This window comes from Lytechinus pictus, chromosome 12, assembly GCF_037042905.1.
Source record: "Lytechinus pictus isolate F3 Inbred chromosome 12, Lp3.0, whole genome shotgun sequence".
Lineage (NCBI taxonomy): Eukaryota > Metazoa > Echinodermata > Echinoidea > Temnopleuroida > Toxopneustidae > Lytechinus > Lytechinus pictus.
In genome coordinates, this window is record NC_087256.1 from 7374259 (window position 1) to 7395326 (window position 21068).

Consider the following 21068-nt stretch of genomic DNA (forward strand, 5'->3'; position numbering starts at 1 on the left):
CTGCACATCTTTACCCCAAGGCCAATGTGTGAGCTGTATTTCATGAAAATTGTATCAAAACTGATGAAGTAGTTCAAATTGCAAGGTTTTTACCTAAATCTTGCCATATAATATGTTGTTACCATGGCAACACAATTTCTGAAACACACAAAAAGTGCCTTGTACATCTTTACTTAAATACCAATGTATGTGCCGAATTTCATGTGAATTGATTGAAAACTGATGAAGCAGTTTGAATTGTAAATTTTCCCCCAATTTTCACCATATAATATGTTGTTACCATGGCAACGAGATTTCTGAAAGACCCACAAAAATGTGTCTTAGACAATGTTCACCTCAAGACCAATGTGTGTGCCGAATTTCATTAGAATCGGATGAAAACAGAGGAAGTAGTTCTAACTGCAAGATTTTTACCTTATTTTTGCCATAATACACTGTTACCATGGAAACACCATTTCCAACACATGCAAAAAATGTGTTTTGCACATCTTTACCCCAAGACCAAAATATGTACATACACACCAACATTCAACCCCCTCCACCACCACCCTTCGGCTTGTTTAGCATCTGCATTCAGATATTTGGTGCATTGAGATGTGAGGACAAACAGAACATCTGTTCAAAAAGGGTCTGTATACAGAGTACAATGAATAATACAATCATTGATATAAACAATGAACTGACTTGTGTAACAACATAATTTTGCATGTGGAAGTCAAACAATAAAGATATTTTTCAATCGAAACCATCTTTTGTCACATCTGCATTGTTTGAAATTTAGTTGGGCAATGTATTTCTCATTTTGGTAATAACTGTTTATTGAGGATTTAATGATACTGAAAAGAGGAATTGTATTGTTTATTTTACAATCATATACAGTTTTTCTTACTATAATGAAAATACAATTAAGTGCACAATTGTTTTTTCTGATAAATCCGAATATTTTATTTTCATCTGAAAAATGTAGAGTCTCACTGGTTTTGGTCCTAATCCAGTCCTCTAATTATTTCCAAATGTGATTAACATGCCTGCACTCCGAGTATAGATGCAAAACCGTTTCGATTTCTTTTCAACAGAAGGTGCATTTGTTTACTGAAACTAATTTCTATTTGAAAAGTAAATCATTTGTAAATAATATACGTTGCACAACCTTACATTGAAACCAACGCAACGTCACATCAATGGTACACTGAAAACCCAATGAGCAATAAGATTCCCACCTTTTATTGTTAAGATCAAATATGCACTTCCATTTAAGAAAAACTTTAAACAACTTGTTTCAAAACTTTAACAATGAGAGTGACGGCCTGAAAAAATGCTTAAAATTTCAAACAGGGTTTACAGTTCTTCTTAAGAGACTGAAGCGCCGGAACAAAAGCAAGACACATTGTCAATTGCCATTTTGAATGTTTCTGTAACTTCATGCTACATTGCCTTATTCTACCACACAGGCGGATAAAAATATTGGTGATAATGATGTTAAAAAGATAATGGACACTTGGACTCTTCAGATGGGTTACCCAGTGGTCAATGTCCGACGCCTCAACGACACTCATTTCAATGCTTCCCAGGAACACTTTCTTATCAACCCTGATGCTGGGGTCGATGATAGATACACCGATCTGGGGTGAGTTGGGAATTGCTTTAAATATAGATGCAGATCAATAGATAAGTACCCAGAGTTTGAACCACGAGGTTCAGGGTTCAAATTCCCCACAATGCTATAATGGCACTCGGCAATATCCATTTCCACCGAACTGGAGAATGGTACAAGAATGGATGCGAAATGTATAGTTTGAGACTGTAGAGTTGAGAAATATAGAGATAGAGGAAGAAGAGGGGGGGGGGGGGTGAAGGGGAGGGATAATTCAGAGACAACGAAAAGGAGATAAACCTACAGTACCAAACAGTCCCTGTATCCATATGTTTCACAGTCTGTGTCTAATTGTATATAGAATGATGTTCTAATGTTATATTTGTTTCAAGTCTATAAAATGAAAACTCAAAACAAAATGTCTGCACCTAAACCAAAGGGGGAAAAACAGAAACAAAATCAAACGCTTGGGGATCGTTCCATCAACATTTGTTGTCTTACAAGCATAGGCGGCGGAAGCGGGGGGGGGGGGGGGCGGGGGGGACCTGTCCCCCCCCCCTAAATTTGAGGTGGGGGGACGATCCCCCCCTAAATTTTTAGTTGATAACCTTTTTTTTTTTTTTTTTTGCTCGTCAAAAAATTGTTGGTCTCCCCTAAAATTTTGGTTGATAACCTTCTTTTTTTTTTTGCTTGTCAAAACATTTTGGTGGTCCCCCCTAAATTGTTTGGCTTCCGCCGCCACTGCTTACAAGTTGTCGGATCCGACCACTTTCCTTGATTTTGGTTGGCTTAGAAGCATTTTCACCATGGTCACTGTCGGATGAAACGTCTGAAAAGTCTTATTATGAATGCCTCCCCTTGAGCTGAAGGATTAAAAAAATAATAATTTTCTTCAAAATCTGGAAATCTTTCAGTTATATTTACTGATCATATGCCTCGTTCGCTGAAGGAATCTTGTGAATAGTTGTGAATTTGTTAACAGAAATTACCATCTTTCAATGTCATTGATTTTTCTCAGATACCAATGGTATGTTTACCTCACCTACACTCAGCAGACGGACCCTGATTTCGATACACCTTTGAATATCTGGATGGAACCAAACATGACAAGTATGTAAGACAAGAATGGTATTCTAGTACCGGCATTATGGTTTCGAAATGCAAATTTTTATAATTAAATCATTTTAATAATATTTATGATTATATATACCTCATATACTAGGATGGGGGTGTTAAAGCAGCTTATCTTATCACCATACACAACATGCAATATAAATTTTTAGGGGTATGCAGAAAGTTATTGATAAATTATTTTTTTTATGTACACTTTTCTGTTATCGACATGATGTATTGTATGTTTCATCTTTGTGAATAATATATTATGTATGTTAAAACCAATTTTCTGTGTATGCATATATTGACCAATAAAAATAATCTTAAATTTTGATCCGATAGTTGTTATCCTCCAATCAACTTAATAGCTTTTTCTTTCTGAATGCCAGCCTTTAATTCATCCCTTCTTACATGTATGTTTTTTATCAAATGAAAAATCGTAACTTTTAACTTCCCTTTAATCCACCACATCCCTCTCATAGACACCACTGAAAAATAGTTCAAACTAAATTAGAAATATATCTCATCTCATCGTTTACCCTATTTTTCAGGTTACTAATGTTTCTATAATTGACACCATATATTTCATGCAGTTTAATTGTATGGAAAGAAGACAATATAACCTTTTTTTACATACTTTTAAAGATTCAATTTAACATCGTAAGCATATAGTTGAACAACGTTTCCATTGGGATAAAACATGGATATGACACTAAACAACCCTGGAACCAGATATGGTTTAAATACATTGGTTTTGTTACAAATACCAATGTTAAAATATATTCCCTATGAGATAAAGCTCAATAAATTGGAAGGATTAATCAATAGATATAATTTTCAAATATTAATTCAAGCTTATGCTATTCCTTTAAAAATTATTATTTTGAAAAATGTATAATACATGATCTTGTTGATATTTATTTTCCCTGCTTATATTACTGGTATTACTACAGTTTTGTTATATATTACCATTGTATATTGTATATTTTGAAATTCTGATACTGATGTGTATGCAGAAATATATAGAATAAAATGAAGTAAAAATAAAAAAGAATTTGCATTGATACTATGGCATAAGGTAAAAAAGATGAGTTTGTCAGCTATTTTTCTTAAAATCAAGGTATTTCTTCAAAATATGAATTATTCTATAAGATCTTATCTACTTAGAATTCCGTCACGTTGATATTGTAACCATAGCATGGGGCATTCAGATTGTTATTCAACACTTGTGCATTTATATCAATTATGTATATCAAAATAATTTGTAATATATAATAATATCAGAGAATGTCCTTATACACAGAATCACAGGTCTGTATTCTGTCTTTTTTACACTCTAAAAAGACAGGGATTTAAAATAAATTCATTACCGCTGTGAATAGTGACTAGTCGATGTTATGATTCAAAATCAATCCTTAAAGATTTAAATGTAAATCTTAAAAATTTATTTTTAAATCCAAATTTATTAGCATTTAAGTATTTATGGATTAATCTTAAATCCCAACATCGAATGGTCACTATTCATAGCCATAATGGATTTATTTCAAATCCTTGTAATTTAGAGTGATACGCCTTTTTTATATCTAACTTTTCACAGCCCTTGTACCTGTTTCACCTTTTATGGTTGCTGATGATTGGTTTCTTGTAAACATTAAGCAGTATGGTTATTATCGAGTAAATTATGACGATGACAATTGGGCTCGCCTCAGCCAACAGTTAATGGATGACCATACGGTAAGATGCTTCTCAAGAAGATTAAATAAATGATGTAGTTTTTTTGAAAAAAAAATACTTTAAGGGAATATAAGAATAAAAAAGTAAATGAACAGATTTTGAAAAAAAGGTAGACCGTAGAGTATATTCTACTTGTCATTATTTTCATTATTGCTGTTTATGTTTTTATTATTGCTAATATTATTACTATCATTATTATTATCATATCAATATTACCACACCATTAATGTAATAAATATTTCCATAATAAGTAGCATCACCATTATTTACACTGTGCCTATCACAATTTTAATAAGGCGGTTTGACATAATGAATCACATTTTATATTATGAGTTTATTTATGCTATGCCTAATAAAAAACAATCATTTATGTAAACAGTGTATTTCCAAGGAACTGTAGTAAACATTTCAATCATATGAATCAAAGCCTTACATGAGCAAATGAAACTGAGATGTGTTTAATTAAATAAAAATACAATTGAAACACACGACAACATTGGAAGTGTTCAATGTAAAATCAGCTACACACTGAAATTCCTGAGGTTTTATGTTTATGACAACTTCAACCCCTTCCAAATTTGAATAGTCCATTTACAGTTGACTGGGAGAGTTGTCCTCTGGTGGAGTTGTCCTCCACTGTGAATCGCAGACCGACCTGAGTCAGGGGTGTTTGTCACGTGACGTTGGATACACAGTAAATACGTTAACATTTTATACAACGTTGTTTACTATTATAATACTAACCCTACACTAGTTGTTTAACAGTTCAAACATCCATGCTTGATTTATTGAGAATTAAATATTAAAAACTAAACTTTTTTTAAAAGGTTTTATACAATTGTTTTAACTGTTTAAACAACTACTGTGAGGTTTATATAGTAAACAATGTTATATTAAAATTGTTTATTTATTGTGTAGTTGTCCTGAAATGCTTACTGGAAAAAATGAATTTACAATGATCCTATCTTTCAATGTCCTCTCTCTATACCAAGGCACTCCCGACAGAGAACCGTGCCCAGCTCATCAATGATGCCTTCACCTTGGCCCGGGTGGGACGCGTGGATTACCCCACTGCTCTTGATCTAACTCTTTACATGGAGCAGGAGGAGGGCTACGTACCTTGGGAAGCAACCCTTGGGGCCATCTCATACATCAGAGATATGTTTAGCAGATACTATGGTTATGGACCATTAGAGGTAGGATACCGCAAGACTATTGTCGAAAAGAGAAAAAAGATTTCCCCTGCTTAAGAAAATATTCAATTTTGCTTATATATGTATATCAGGGATGGATCCAGCATTGTCGAATGGAGGGGGGGGGGGGGGGTTAAACTTCCCCATCTATAAAGTTTTCTTTATTGGCTGAAGCGAAGCTAAAAGCTGAGGGGGGTAGTCCTAAAGAGTGCAATTTAAAGGAGAATGAAACTCTTGGAGCAAGTTAGCTTTTGTGAAAGCAGAAAAATCAAAGAATAAGATCAACAAAAGTTTGAGTAAAATAGGACTAGCAATAGAAGAGTATGAGCATTTGAATGTCGAGATCACTAATGCTATGGAGATCCTCATATTGGCAATGCGACCAAGATCTATGATGTCACAGATGAACAACTCTCCCCTTTTGGACACTGAAAATATACCCCAAAACATCTCTTTTTGCTCATATTCTAATCATATGACAAACGATTCATCAATGATATAATGTTGTGAAACCTCTGTACTTGTCATCTCATAAAGATAACACCTCACCTTGTGATAGACCATAGAGCTATCTTAATAGCTCCATGGATAGACTCTATAAAAGTGAAAATATAAGTGAAATAAGTACTAAAGTAATAAGGGAGTTGTACGTGTGTGACATCACAGATCTTGGTCGCATTGCCAATGGGAGGATCTACATGGCATTAGTGATCTCAATATTCAAATGCTCATAACTTTCTTATTATTCATTCAATCTTCCTCAAACTTTCAACAATATGTTTCTTTGATTTTTCTCTTTTATATGGATTCAGCTGGTTTCAAGGGTTTCATTCTCCTTTAAGTTTAGCTTTTTTTTTCATACAGGATTAAGCATCCCATAAGGCCTAAATAAATAATGCAAGCATGAAGCCCAAACTGAAATTTCTTAGGTATTAGACAACGTTCTAATCCCCTTTTTTGTAATTATGAGCTCACTGTGTATTGTGACTTGAAATTTTTGCTATTAGCCAATTCTCATCCTTTCCTTATTTTCTTTGCTTTTCTATTCTTTCTTCTCCTTATTTTCTTTTTCTTCCTCCTCCATCTATTTCTAATCATTCTCCTCCGCCCCTTTTCATTTGCCACCTCCTCCTTATTATTCTCCTTTTTCTTTTCCACCTTCTTTCCCATGTTTTGCAGCAGCTTTTATATATTTAAGACAGACTTCTAAGATGTGTAATCGCTGCATTGAAATAAGAGACTGAGTGTCTCCTTTTTATTCCTCAAATCTCAACTTTGTATACTCTGCACGACCCAATCATCCATCCCTCCTTCTTAAATCCATCTCTCCCCTCCTTTAAAATTGAATTGACAGAGATATATGCGTGATAAGGTTCAAGCATTATACGATAGTCTCGGATGGACTGATGATCCAGAAAACGATCTGCATCTTGATCAGTAAGTCACTTACTGGAATATCTTTTCATTTAGTTACACAATCATAGAAAATACACTCTGAATGTGATTAGTTATTTTTATATCTAATATAATTAAGTAATTACTGAACATGCCTGTCATTTCTGAGATTTTGTGGCTTTTAATTGAAGAAAAAAAATCCTCATCCCTTCGACTTAAATTCTTTAGGCCTTGGAATATGGGTCTGATCTACTACAATTGAAACATCATGTTCACTCATTTTTGTTATGCATTTGCTATATTTACCCATGTGCACCTATAGATACACCAATATAGCTGTTTTATTATTAATATACCTCCTATTTATAGTATAAATAGGAGGTATTGATTGAGGGTGCATTAGAAATGTTGTATTTATTATAATTCATTGATATGTAACATATTGATATTGAAATATTTGATATTGATCGATCAATGATGATAGATGGAAATTTCCATAAAATAATTAATCTTACAGTATGTCATATTCAAGCCGTAATATTGTGAGAGCATTAGAACTTTTCACATGAAAAAAAGAGAGGGGACGGAATTCATTACAGGAAGATCCTGCATATTGGGGGTCAGATATACCTACTTTATGGAATCCCCCCAACATACTCAATAATCTAAAAGTTTTTCATTTGATGATTATCATATTTTTTCATTAGATTTAACCGAGAAAATGCAATTGCTACGTCATGTAGATATCGCAACCAAGATTGCTTGGACACGGCCTCTGCACTGTTCTCTCAATACATGACAGATGATGCAAACAATGTGGACAACGAACCAGATTACATAATTAACCCGTAAGCTTTAGTCCAATGATCAACAGTTCAAATCAAGTTTTGCTTATATTTACACTTGTTTCTTCACTTTTAATATAGTATACCTCCCTCTGAACCCTCAATAATGTTTGGCATTATACTTCTCATCTTCTTGATTATAATATTATATCATACTTCACTTTATTTTCATTTCTCTTTTGTCCCACATTTGCTTTCCATTAAATTCTTCATTAGGTTTTTCATTTTGCTCTTCCCTCCCCCCGGGGGCAGCACCAGGGTATGCACGGGGGGGGGGGGGGGGGGGGGTGACAGCATGATGTGATTTTTCCCTCAGTTGAATATCAAGGGAATATAGAGATACAAGACGGAAGATCTCAGTAATATTTAATGAATTCATCAGCTCTGTTTAAATATCATCTAATGGTGTAGAAAATCCCAATTTGTTTTATACTTTATATTTTTTCAACCAACTGGAAGATTTATGTGTTTATCTTAATCAACCTACTTTTTTCTGACAGGGCAGACTTCTCTTTTTAAAACTACTCTTCGTTTTTTTTAGTCCTACCCCCTTTTCCTTTTTATTACTCGAATCCTTGAAAGGGATGGCCATCTCCTTGCCCCCTAGCTCTAAACACGTCTGCTCCCAGCAGTTTACTCTTTATGAACTCCACATTACACTTTTCATTATACTACCCACTTTCCACTGTGCTTTTTCTTATACTTCCCTGTATTTAATTTACTCCATCAAAGCTTACCATTATACTCCCAATTTTGAATCCTATTATACTTCTCTTGAACTTCACACATTTTACTTCGTACTACTATTCTCACATTATTTTTACCCATTTCCTTCAAATTTGAATTTTATATATATATTTTTGTTATTTACAAATCATACATACACACATAAACATAAATTTGTAAAGCATACCTTTTATATGAATATATTCAGCTGCTCTTGCTCTTAACTCTATGTGGACACAGCAATTTCCTTAATTGAAGATATATGTTTCCAATTTCGATTTGAAGACAGTAAAAGATGGAGAACTTCTTATGTCAATTGGCAGGCTATTTCATAGTTTTGTGTCGTTTATTGGAAATGTGCAATCACTGAGTGTGACTTTTGTTTTGTGAAAGGGAATCTGGAACAATAATTGAATCCTGCAGACTGCAGCGACACTTAATTGTGTCATTTTGCTAGGACAGTGATCTACATTTGCCACCCCCAACCCAGGTAGAAAAATGGGTAACTTTTGAAATCCTATATAAGATTCCATATATGTAAAGCACATTGAAGGCATCTGCACTAAAGCCAGAACCATAATCACAGAGCAATAGAAGTGTCAAGGAAGACGTAATTACTGTATAAGAACTTGCTATCACATTATTATTATTTATCGAGAAGTAGCAATATAAATCTTGTATTTTCTCCTCATTATTTAGCATCTCCCCGAACTTGAAGAGCGTGGTATACAGATACGGTATCCAAGAAGGGGGGCAGGTGGAATGGGAGTTTGGCTGGAGAAAGTATCAAGAAACCACGGATCCCTCAGAGAAAATCAAATGGCTTGTGGCTCTTTCCTACTCTCAGGCACCCTGGATTCTAAGCAGGTATGTCAGGGGAGTGTTTCATTGAACATATAGTCGGTGATTTTCACAAGACAAATTTGTTCTGAGCCAATCAGATGCAAGGATTTTGGTAGCTTCTAACAAAAGTACATGTAAGTGAAAATAACTGACTGATTTTATGAAATGCTCCCAGAAGTACTTAAGACCAAATCGGCACATACTAATAAAGATGATTTTTTTCTAATTAAGATAATTTTACTTTTAATGAATTTATTGTGTTGCCACATGCAACTAATTGATATTGATAGTGTAGAGCATAGTTTATTCCCTTAGACCGATGAACCGGCACCGTTAGAGTAATGTAAAGTACAAACCTGTGTTGTTTCCCAAAATATTAAAAGGATGTACTAGTATTTGAATGTTTTCTTGAGATCAATAATGTCAGCATATTGTCTTTCTTTTGTATGATGCATACCTCCAATTGCAGGGAATGTTTAGCAATATGGTTACAATATTGCACGCTGATCAATCCTCAATTAGGCACGAGGGAAAGGCAAAATGATGTGATCTAATACCGATACAATCAGGCAACTATCATTACATCACAAGCTTGCCTCTCTCCTAATTTCCTAGGGTTAATTGTATTTGAGCTGATAATTTCCGAATTCCTTATACTGAATTTGCATTATTAACAAGCATAGTATGGTAATGATATTGATTTCAAATGAAATTGCAGTTCTAATAACAGACAGTGTCTGGTGGAGGAGGGATGAAAGAAATCTGATTGAATAATTTTGTTTATTTGTTTAATCCCCATTCCTATCATGTTGTAGATATCTGGATTACTCCTTAGATAGTGATCTTGTGCGTAGTCAAGATTCATCTACAGTCATTGTCACTGTGTCAAGGAACTACATAGGACGTTCAATTGCTTGGGATTATCTGCGGTCAAACTGGGATACCTACTTGAATTAGTAAGTAAAAAAGTAGTAGTAAGTAAAAAAGTAGTAGTAATTCCATTAACAGTAATAATAATGCATAAACATAAATTTGTATAATGCAGCTTTTATATATAGTTAGCTGCGCTTGTTCAGAGCTCTTACTTTTTTTACTTAATTCTACGTGTTCACAGTAGTAGGAGTAATACAGGGGCCGCGGAATGGTTTTCAAAGTGGGGGGGGGGGCTGACCATGCAAAAAATCACAATCATATGGTCATTTTTACGTTTTTGTACACGGTTTTTGAAAATAGTGGGGGGCTGAAGCCCCCCCAGCCCCCCCGCTTCCGCGGCCCCTGTAATATTAGTAATAATAGTTATACCAGTAATAGGTTTGCACAAGTAGTGGTATGGTACGTGTTAGCAGCAGCAGTGTTCAATATTGATAGAAGAAGTAGTAGCAGTAACAGTGATTTTGTTATTTAATAATAACAAGGCAAAAGCAATTTGTGTCTCGCCCACTTATGAAAATAACCAGAAATATCGTGATTTGCGAGGGCACGCAACATAATTGTATCGAAACTTCATTGTGAAATGGCTGGGATGGAATAACACTTGTCATAAGATTCTTGCACTTAAACTTTAATGTTGACCTGAAAATGACCTTTGACCTTACCATGTGACCTCCGACTGCAGCATAACATGCAGGTCGCCTAAGTACATCTACCATCCAAGTTTGGTTGAAAAGTGACTTACGGTTGCGGAGTTAGGTGTCATAAGAGAGTCTTGCATGTAAACTTTAACTTTGACCTGAAAATGACCTTTGACCTTACCATGAGACCTCCAAATGCAGCATAACATGCAGGTCCCCCAAATCCATCTACCATCCAAGTTTGGTTCAAAAGTGACTTATGGTTGCGGAGTTAGGTGTCATAAGAGAGTCTTGCATGTAAACTTTAACGTTGACCTGAAAATGACCTTTGACGTTACCATGTGACCTCCGAATGCAGCATAACATGCAGGTCCCCCAAGTTCATCTACCATCCAAGTTCGGTTGAAAAGCGACTTACGGTTGCGGAGTTAGGTGTCATAAGGTTTATGACGGACGGACGACATTTGGATCCCTAAGTCTCGCCTTCACCTCTGGTGGGCGAGACCAAAATGAAGAATGCAGTTGGAATGTATTGTGTAAGCTGAAGAAAGAAGAATACAAGTTTTAGATTTGAAATATAAAATACAAACAAGATTTAAAAAAAACATTGAAATAATTATATTGATTGAAATAAATTGCATTGATTCCTTTTTAGCACTTTGTGTCTCATATTCGGCTAGAGTGGTAGAATATACCTTCATGTCTCATCATAAACTTTCGTTTATCTTGTGTCGTGTCTGTTTATCACAGTTATCGTACAAGTCCAAGTAGTTTAGGTTATATTGTCTCTGAGGTTACAGAAGATTTCAATACTGAACTGGAACTTGAAGAGGTATGTTAAAAATAACTTTCGCTTAACTTTAAACAATTTATTTATTTACCAAAGGAAGAAACTATTCAATACAATACATGATGTTCCATGAAGAAAACTAATTCACTGCTTTGGATTGTGATTCACAAATGTCATTTACTTTCCTCATTTTAACTTGATACACTTCTTACATCCCTATGTGAAATGGTTTTATTCTATGGGTTCAAGGGGAATACAGCCTTTTTTATTTTTATTTTCAAATTACTTGTATTGTTTATATGTGATTTGTTACTCAAAATCATGAAAACCCAATAAAAACTATTAAAAAAAAATTTGTGTTGGAAAGGAGAAAAAAATCAATAAAATAGAATGGTGAAAGTTGAAAGAAATCGGACAAGCAATAAGAAAGTTATGGCTGCTTTAACATTGAGATCCCTACGGAAGGGGGTGGCACATTTTCCTGAGGAAAAATTTGGCAAGCAAAAATAAAGGATTTTAACCCCCAAAATAGAATATTTCATCCAGAACAAAATTGACAAGCAAAAAAAAGGTCTTCTCTTTCAAAAGGTGGCACACTTCTGTTTTAATGGCATGTTTACATTACAAATTTTGATTGTGCCCCTCAAAGGAGGGGGGGGGGCATGGGCCGGCTTTGTCCCTAAGACTGTAGATTTCAAATTGGTAACTAGGTAAGTAAATGACAAGGGACATTTGACAACTTTCCAAAAGGCCATGTACTTAATTATCACAGGATTTTTGGTTTTTGCCAAGTATCCATTACCAGGTAGTATATTGTTTTATGTCCTCATGAAAGAAAAGAAGTAAGAAGAAAGAAGTAAAACTTTTGAAAAAAAAAAAAATCACATTTTAGGTATTTCATGTAATGGAGTAAATGGAAGAGTAGTCCTTGCCTTACATCACTATGACATCACATATGCAGCCATGGATAAAGTGATTACCAATTTTTACAACTTTTAAAAAATTCATAACTTTCTTATTGCTTGTCCGATATTCATTTTGTTGTTCAAACTTTCATCTATCAACTTGTCTGATTTTTATTTTTCCTCTAAAATTAAGTTTTTTTATGGGTGGGAATCCCCATTAACTCATTTCACTTTTTTCTTCCCCTCTTTTCAAACTTCATACGTAAATACAGGTTATTGCTTTCAGAGAAGGCAAGGATCTTGGTCCAGCTACACGTGCATATGAGCAGGCGATAGAGGTTATCAACACAAACATCGCATGGATGAAAAGCAGTGCAACTATAGTAGCAGAATGGTTTGAAGATGCAGCTCCTCCTATAGGAGAATAAACAGGCTAGAGAGCAAGCGCCCTCATTGTCTTCTTTCTGCCAATCATCATCTTCGTCTCCTCTCTTTCTTTCTCTCTTCCCTTTCTCACTGCTTCTTTAAAGGGGTATTCCAGGCTGAAATTCATCCAGCAAAATGCTGCAAATTTCATTAAAATCTGATATGATATAATGAAGAACTTGGATTTTAAAGTTTAGCGATATTTTGTGAAAACAGTTACATGCACCACGTCATGAATATTCATTAGGAGGGGTGATGATGCCATATCCCCACTTTCCTTTTTATGTTATGAAATCAAAATTACTTCATAGTTTCATACATGTGTGCATAATATATCTCCCTTGTGACAAAATAAGTTGCATATATGAATATATTAAACATTAAATCAGTTGTCAATCAAATTCTTTCATTCTTGTTGACAATATTTGAATAAATGTAATATTATATAATAAAATACAGAATTAGTGGGGATATGACATCAACTGCTAGCTCATTGGATATTTATAAAAACATGCTTAGAACTTTTTCACCAAACTAATGCTAAGCTTTAAAATGTCATAACTCTGATAATTCCTTGTCCGATTTCGATGAAATTTGCTGAATTTTGCTTGTCGGATTTTACATAATCTGTTCAAATCATACTATTTTCATCATGGAGTACCCTGTAATAATCACGATTGAACTGATACACTACACAGTGATTGATAATTCAAAAAAAATATTCAACAAAAACATTTTTTTTTGCATTAAAACTATTTTTGTGAATTATCTAAAATTATCAATTCATATTGATATTGGTATCTTTCAGTTCAACTTCAAATTGGCCTTGAAGTATAGCCCATTCATAGGCTAAGTGTTTTCATGTGTATAGGCTTTTTGTGATCAATCAAATTGTGCTTGTGGAAGTGTCGTGGTGTAGCGGTTCTGACTCTCGCCTTGTAATCAGAGGGTCGTATGTTCGAATCCCACCATGGCCTAGCTTCCATTGGTAAGGCGTCAATCCACAATTTGCTACTCTCCACCAAAGTGTTTAATGGGTACCCGGTAGGATGCGAAAGCCTACGTAGTATGCCTAGCAATTGAGTCTTGGAACTCTTGTTGGAATGCTCCCCAGGGAGTTGAGAAGGTGCATGCGTTGTATGCCGGCATGCAAGGATCCGATGCCCGGGGTTAATACTATATCTGTAAAGCGCTTAGAAACGTTGTTCCGATGTATTAAGAGCTATATTAATGCGGAATATCATTAAAATTATTACTTTGCAAATTATTGTTATCACGCATCCATCAAAGAAAGGATTGGAATGCTTTAAAATAAATTTTTGTTTTCTTACTGTGATGTACTCTAATTTCCGTAGCCCTTTAAAAAGGCTTTGTGATAATAATACTACTCTTGTTTTTGTATATATACATGTAGTGCAAATTACAATGAAGTCTCTTAGTACTGAAATAGACATGCAAATAAGTTTTAAAAAATCAATTCTTTTTCTGAATTTGTTCAATTTGTTACAGCAAAACATATGAAGTAGCCCCATGGTCACTCTGGACTATGGGAAAAAAAAGAGCAAATAGTTTACAATTGGTCACATATAAAGTAGTAATATTAAATGCAGGTTTTGAGACATTTGTTTTGTGTATACTGCAGAAGGTGTGGAAGGCATAACAGGGAATTTACAACTATAAAACTAAAAGAGCGTCCCTCTTGTTCAAAACTTATATACGATGTTATTTTATCACTTATGGGTTTAAAATATATCATCATATGCTTTAAACTTTTGCCTAAAAATGTACCATTGCTTAAAATGACTGTACAATATTGACTTTTTAGCACCTTTTTTTTCTTTGACATTTCTTATACAATTATGTTCATGTGGGATCAACTTATCATTAACTCCTCGTTCACCAATCCACGATTACGTACCAAAAAGTGTGTGTATCATATTAGCTTTGTAAGTACTATTTTCCCTTCTTTTCTGTTTCATCTAAATACAAGGTAACTAACATTTCACATTCCTTAGAAAATAAGGATGTTTTTTCTTCATTAACAATTGACAGTGTTAAGTTCATATCTTAACTAGTTCGCAGAAGCAATTTAAGTTATAAACAACATTCCACCTGTGTGTAGTATATGAAATCCAATTTACATGTATCACATATTACTGTAGAGATAGCTCACTAAAAGAGAAGTTATTTAAGTGATTTGACAAAGGAAGACATGAACAAAGAATTGCAATAGCTATGTCTATGTAATTAAATGTATCATAGTAGTATCATAATGATTATTGTACAACGCCTACTTAGCTTGTTGTACGCGAGCAAATGGGAGGCTGAATGTCAAACATTCGTACCGTTGCACAAAAGACGTACCATCCAAAATGTACCGTCCAAAATGTACCGTCCAAAATGTACCGTTGCACGGCTTTAGGAGGTGACGTCACAATACGGTTTAAATCATTGCGCTCAGTAAAAATGAACAATACGCGTATTTATAAGCCAGCTGGCTAAATGCGCAAGGCCCAAAGTCGAGTCATGTGCGCTTGTGGGATTTTGCTTTCTGCTTTCGGCATTTTTGCTCCCTTTTCATAGATTACTATAGGGATAAACTCTTGTTTTTTCATATTTTCGCTCAATTCCGAGGCGTTGTACAACACAAATAGCGAATATTCTTATTCGTGCAATGGTGCGAGATTTTGCATTCGGTGAAAGAAAGAAACGCTCTATTCAACTCGGCTAACGCCTCGTTGAATAGAGCATCTTTCTTTCACCTCATGCAAAATCTCGCACCATCGCACTCATGCCTATTCGCTATTTGTATACTATCACTGAAATAGTCTTATTCTGAATTAAAAATTTCAATCTACTTTGTTTTAGCATATGAATTATTTATTTCTTACCAATTTGTTTAAAGGGTTAGGTTGATTAAGTATTCACCATTTGAACAGCATTTTGTCTCTCTGTACTACGCAATGCAATGGAAATGACTACAGAAAAATCTCGCTAACAATTTGGCTAATAAATTCAAAAGTAGATTCTGCAATGAAAACCTGAAAATTGTTATGAACTATTTATTGTGAATGGTTATTATAATGAATACTGTGTATGTTTATGTATTGTCCTACCTGTATTCAACAATATTACACTAGGTATGTGAAAATACATCTTCTTTAGTAATTCTAACTGAAATATTTCCTTGATACATATTAGTGTAAAATTTTCAATATATGGAATATTGTAAAATAGTAAAGTTTTGTGATTACAAGTCAATTATTTTTCTTGAGAGTTTGCATTGATTGTATGAATTACAATGGATGAATCATTTTAAAGTGATTTTTTTAAAGAATGACAAATTAAAATGAATTATTGTGTTTACTGTTATTATTCATTGGGTGGAAACTTTGTAATGGGGTGAATAATGAATGTAAAGCAGACTTATTGTGCAATTAGTGGTTGATATTACCAGTAACGTTTAATCTCAATCAAATATATATTTCTGGGATGGACTTGGCCTTTTAATAATGGTTCCAATTTGATGATATCCCTACCCTATCCCAAATAACCTTTTAACAATCAAAATACATAGTTCTTTTAATAAACACATGGAAAAATAGTTAACATTAAAAAGTAATCAGCTATCTACAGTCAAATATTTTATTTAGAATCAAGAAATATATGTACATATTTACAGATAACATCTGTTTTCATAATTGATAAACATACAAACTTCAATAAATACTCAGTAATACAGTTCTCTGATCAGTATAAACTCTGAAGTTTCAGGTTTGGAAAGCATAATAGTTATTGAGCACTGGACTTTCGATTCAAATTACTCCCAACTCATCTCCCCTCTTTTTTTTTTTTTTTTTTTTTGGGGGGGGACTTTGGGCATATTATAAACACTGAATGCAAGTATACTCATTAAAAATGGAAATATTTTCTGAACACAGTTAAGTGAATACTCTGGAAGCGGTTTTACAGAGTGTTGAATGGCTGGTCAGTTTATACCTCTGTTGTATCAAGTAATTTGGAAAAAGAGTCCTGGTTTATGATCCACATAGAAATCTTCTGATTAAGGCTAAGGTCACACCCCCCCCTAAAATTCGCCAGCTCAGCGACCGGGCATCAAATTTTTAGCCGATTTCGCCCAAGCACCGAGCGGCGGCCATCCGGGCACCACTGGTTTTGGGGCATCGCTCCAGGCTGTTGAGCGGTCACCAGCCGCTCAGAGATCGGTCAATGATCTCGCAGCAAATTCAAGATTGGTGATTACTTAAAAATAAGGTTGGTGGCCGGTGGGAGACCGCCCGGGAATCGGCGGGTTGTCAGCCGATCACTGCTCAGATGCCAAACAGAAAAGTTTCCTCTGATTTGGCCTTAAGTAATAGGTAATCAATAGGGCACTGCTCGGTCACTGATAAGTCTTTGCAGCCAGCTTGACTTCTACAAAAATCGTTGGGCGATGCATAAATTCCTATTCCAGCGGCGCCCCAAGCAGGCTACTAAGGTGGTCGGTCGCCACTCTGAGTTGTGACTGAAGCCTTAGCTTTGTGACATGACCAACTCAGCTTCATCAGAGCTTTGCACGCTGAATATAACAAGTGGAATGCCTCTGGCCGTCTCACCTGCATCACGCGATTCAATATAGCAGCAGTGCTGATTTTGAAAACTACTATAACTCGCACAAGATGTTCAGTGATACTTGGTTACTCTTATTTCCACGTTTTATGAACTAGACCAATACACTTATAGAGATATGATGGCAATTCAACAAATACCCCCCACGTGGCCAAAGTTCTTTGACCTTACATGACCTTTGACCTTGATCATGTGACCTGAAACTCGCACAGGATGTTCAGTGATACTTGATTACTATTATGTCCAAGTTTTATGAACTAGACCAACACACTTTCAAATTTATGGCTGTAATTCAACAAATACCCCAATTTGGCCAAAGTTCATTGACCCTAAATGACCTTTGACCTTGATCATGTGACCTGAAACTTGCACAGGATGTTCAGTAATACTTGATTACTATTATGTCCAAGTTTCATGAATCAGATCCATAAACTTTCAAAGTTATGATGGTAATTCAACAGATACCACCAATTCGGCCAAAGTTCATTGACCCTAAATGACCTTTGACCTTGGTCATGTGATGTGAAACTCATGCAGGATGTTCAGTGATACTTGATTAACCTTACGTATAAGTTTCATGAACTAGGTCCATATATTTTCTAAGTTATGATGACATTTCAAAAACTTAACCTTAGGTTAAGATTTTGATGTTGATTCCCCCAACATGGTCTAAGTTCATTGACCCTAAATGACCTTTGACCTTGGTCATGTGACATGAAACTCAGGCAGGATGTTCAGTAATACTTGATTAACCTTATGGCCAAGTTTCATGAACTAGGTCCATATACTTTCTAAGTTATGCTGTCATTTCAAAAACTTAACCTCAGGTTAAGATTTGGTGTTGACGCCGCCGCCGCCGTCGCCGTCGGAAAAGCGGCGCCTATAGTCTCACTCTGCTATGCAGGTGAGACAAAAATGGAATTGATGGGTTAAATTTTTGATATGATAACACATGGAGCATGAGCACCACAGCAAAATGATATTGTTGGTGGACTTCTACATAAAGTATACATACATTTATGTACATGGGTTGTCATTCTGTGTTGAGCTTTTGCTTTATAGGGTATATTAGAATCATTCTAAACTCTTGTGAATACACAAGTGTGGTTGACTCTGTGTGGTCTTAATATTGTGTACATTAATTGGCAGCTCCAAAAATGTACGGAGTCAAGCGATTATCAAAAATTCTGAAATTCATATTGGCTTTGTACATGGAGCACCTGGTATAAGTATCCAATGGGTTAACCAACAGTGTACATGTATGAGAAACCATTCAGCTACACAATACCCTGCATTAACAAGTCCCATGGCTCACTGTCTTCACGCTTTGGTAGAACAATCGAAATCACATAACTGAGATATATATATATATATATATACCTAAATTTCTATTCTGGTATTTTGTTTTATGATATTTAAAGCGAGCAAATGTTCTTTATTTATACAATTCAAGCATTACAAGGCACACAAAATAATTGGTTTGCATTCACAGAATGTCATAACTACTTCTCGAGGAACTGCTTGTTTAAGGTTTCACTGATAGGCATCGATCGACTCTACATCGATGCCTTTGCTCACAAACATTTACCAATAAAAGTTTTGAAATCCTTATTTCTTCAATTGCTTACAACAATCAATACCAGTAAATCAAAATGGAAAATCCATTTTGGTTCATTACATTTATGTGAAGATTCATTGAATTTACCTATGTGAAATGGAATTCGTGTTTTTTGCCATGTACATTCTCAATGACTTGTCACCGATGAAGGTCAAAGGTCATTTAGGGTCAATGAACTTAGACCATGTTGGGGGAATCAACATCAAAATCTTAACCTAAGGTTAAGTTTTTGAAATGTCATCATAACTTAGAAAATATATGGACCTAGTTCATGAAACTTATACGTAAGGTTAATCAAGTATCACTGAACATCCTGCATGAGTTTCACATCACATGACCAAGGTCAAAGGTCATTTAGGGTCAATGAACTTTGGCCGAATTGGTGGTATCTGTTGAATTACCATCATAACTTTGAAAGTTTATGGATCTGATTCATGAAACTTGGACATAATAGTAATCAAGTATTACTGAACATCCTGTGCAAGTTTCAGGTCACATGATCAAGGTCAAAGGTCATTTAGGGTCAATGAACTTTGGCCAAATTGGGGTATTTGTTGAATTACAGCCATAAATTTGAAAGTGTGTTGGTCTAGTTCATAAAACTTGGACATAATAGTAATCAAGTATCACTGAACATCCTGTGCGAGTTTCAGGTCACATGATCAAGGTCAAAGGTCATGTAAGGTCAAAGAACTTTGGCCACGTGGGGGGTATTTGTTGAATTGCCATCATATCTCTATAAGTGTATTGGTCTAGTTCATAAAACGTGGAAATAAGAGTAACCAAGTATCACTGAACATCTTGTGCGAGTTATAGTAGTTTTCAAAATCAGCACTGCTGCTATATTGAATCGCGTGATGCAGGTGAGACGGCCAGAGGCATTCCACTTGTTATATTCAGCGTGCAAAGCTCTGATGAAGCTGAGTTGGTCATGTCACAAAGCTAAGGCTTCAGTCACAACTCAGAGTGGCGACCGACCACCTTAGTAGCCTGCTTGGGGCGCCGCTGGAATAGGAATTTATGCATCGCCCAACGATTTTTGTAGAAGTCAAGCTGGCTGCAAAGACTTATCAGTGACCGAGCAGTGCCCTATTGATTACCTATTACTTAAGGCCAAATCAGAGGAAACTTTTCTGTTTGGCATCTGAGCAGTGATCGGCTGACAACCCGCCGATTCCCGGGCGGTCTCCCACCGGCCACCAACCTTATTTTTAAGTAATCACCAATCTTGAATTTGCTGCGAGATCATTGACCGATCTCTGAGCGGCTGGTGACCGCTCAACAGCCTGGAGCGATGCCCCAAAACCAGTGGTGCCCGGATGGCCGCCGCTCGGTGCTTGGGCGAAATCGGCTAAAAATTTGATGCCCGGTCGCTGAGCTGGCGAATTTTAGGGGGGGGTGTGACCTTAGCCTTAATCAGAAGATTTCTATGTGGATCATAAACCAGGACTCTTTTTCCAAATTACTTGATACAACAGAGGTATAAACTGACCAGCCATTCAACACTCTGTAAAACCGCTTCCAGAGTATTCACTTAACTGTGTTCAGAAAATATTTCCATTTTTAATGAGTATACTTGCATTCAGTGTTTATAATATGCCCAAAGTCCCCCCCCAAAAAAAAAAAAAAAAAAAAAGAGGGGAGATGAGTTGGGAGTAATTTGAATCGAAAGTCCAGTGCTCAATA

At 35.4% G+C, this 21068-nt stretch overlaps 1 protein-coding gene across 1 annotated transcript; it reads left to right on the forward strand.

The window, feature by feature from the left end:
* Positions 1-1451: 1451 nt before the first annotated feature.
* Positions 1452-16481, forward strand: LOC135156103 (aminopeptidase N-like). The gene is made up of 10 exons (XM_064107266.1): positions 1452-1627; positions 2613-2704; positions 4305-4441; positions 5434-5637; positions 6989-7071; positions 7737-7877; positions 9300-9467; positions 10259-10399; positions 11765-11846; positions 12982-16481. The coding sequence occupies exons 1-10, from the start codon at positions 1491-1493 to the stop codon at positions 13135-13137; spliced, it is 1341 nt and encodes a 446-aa protein (XP_063963336.1). The 5' UTR covers positions 1452-1490; the 3' UTR covers positions 13138-16481.
* The last annotated feature ends 4587 nt before the right edge of the window (positions 16482-21068 follow it).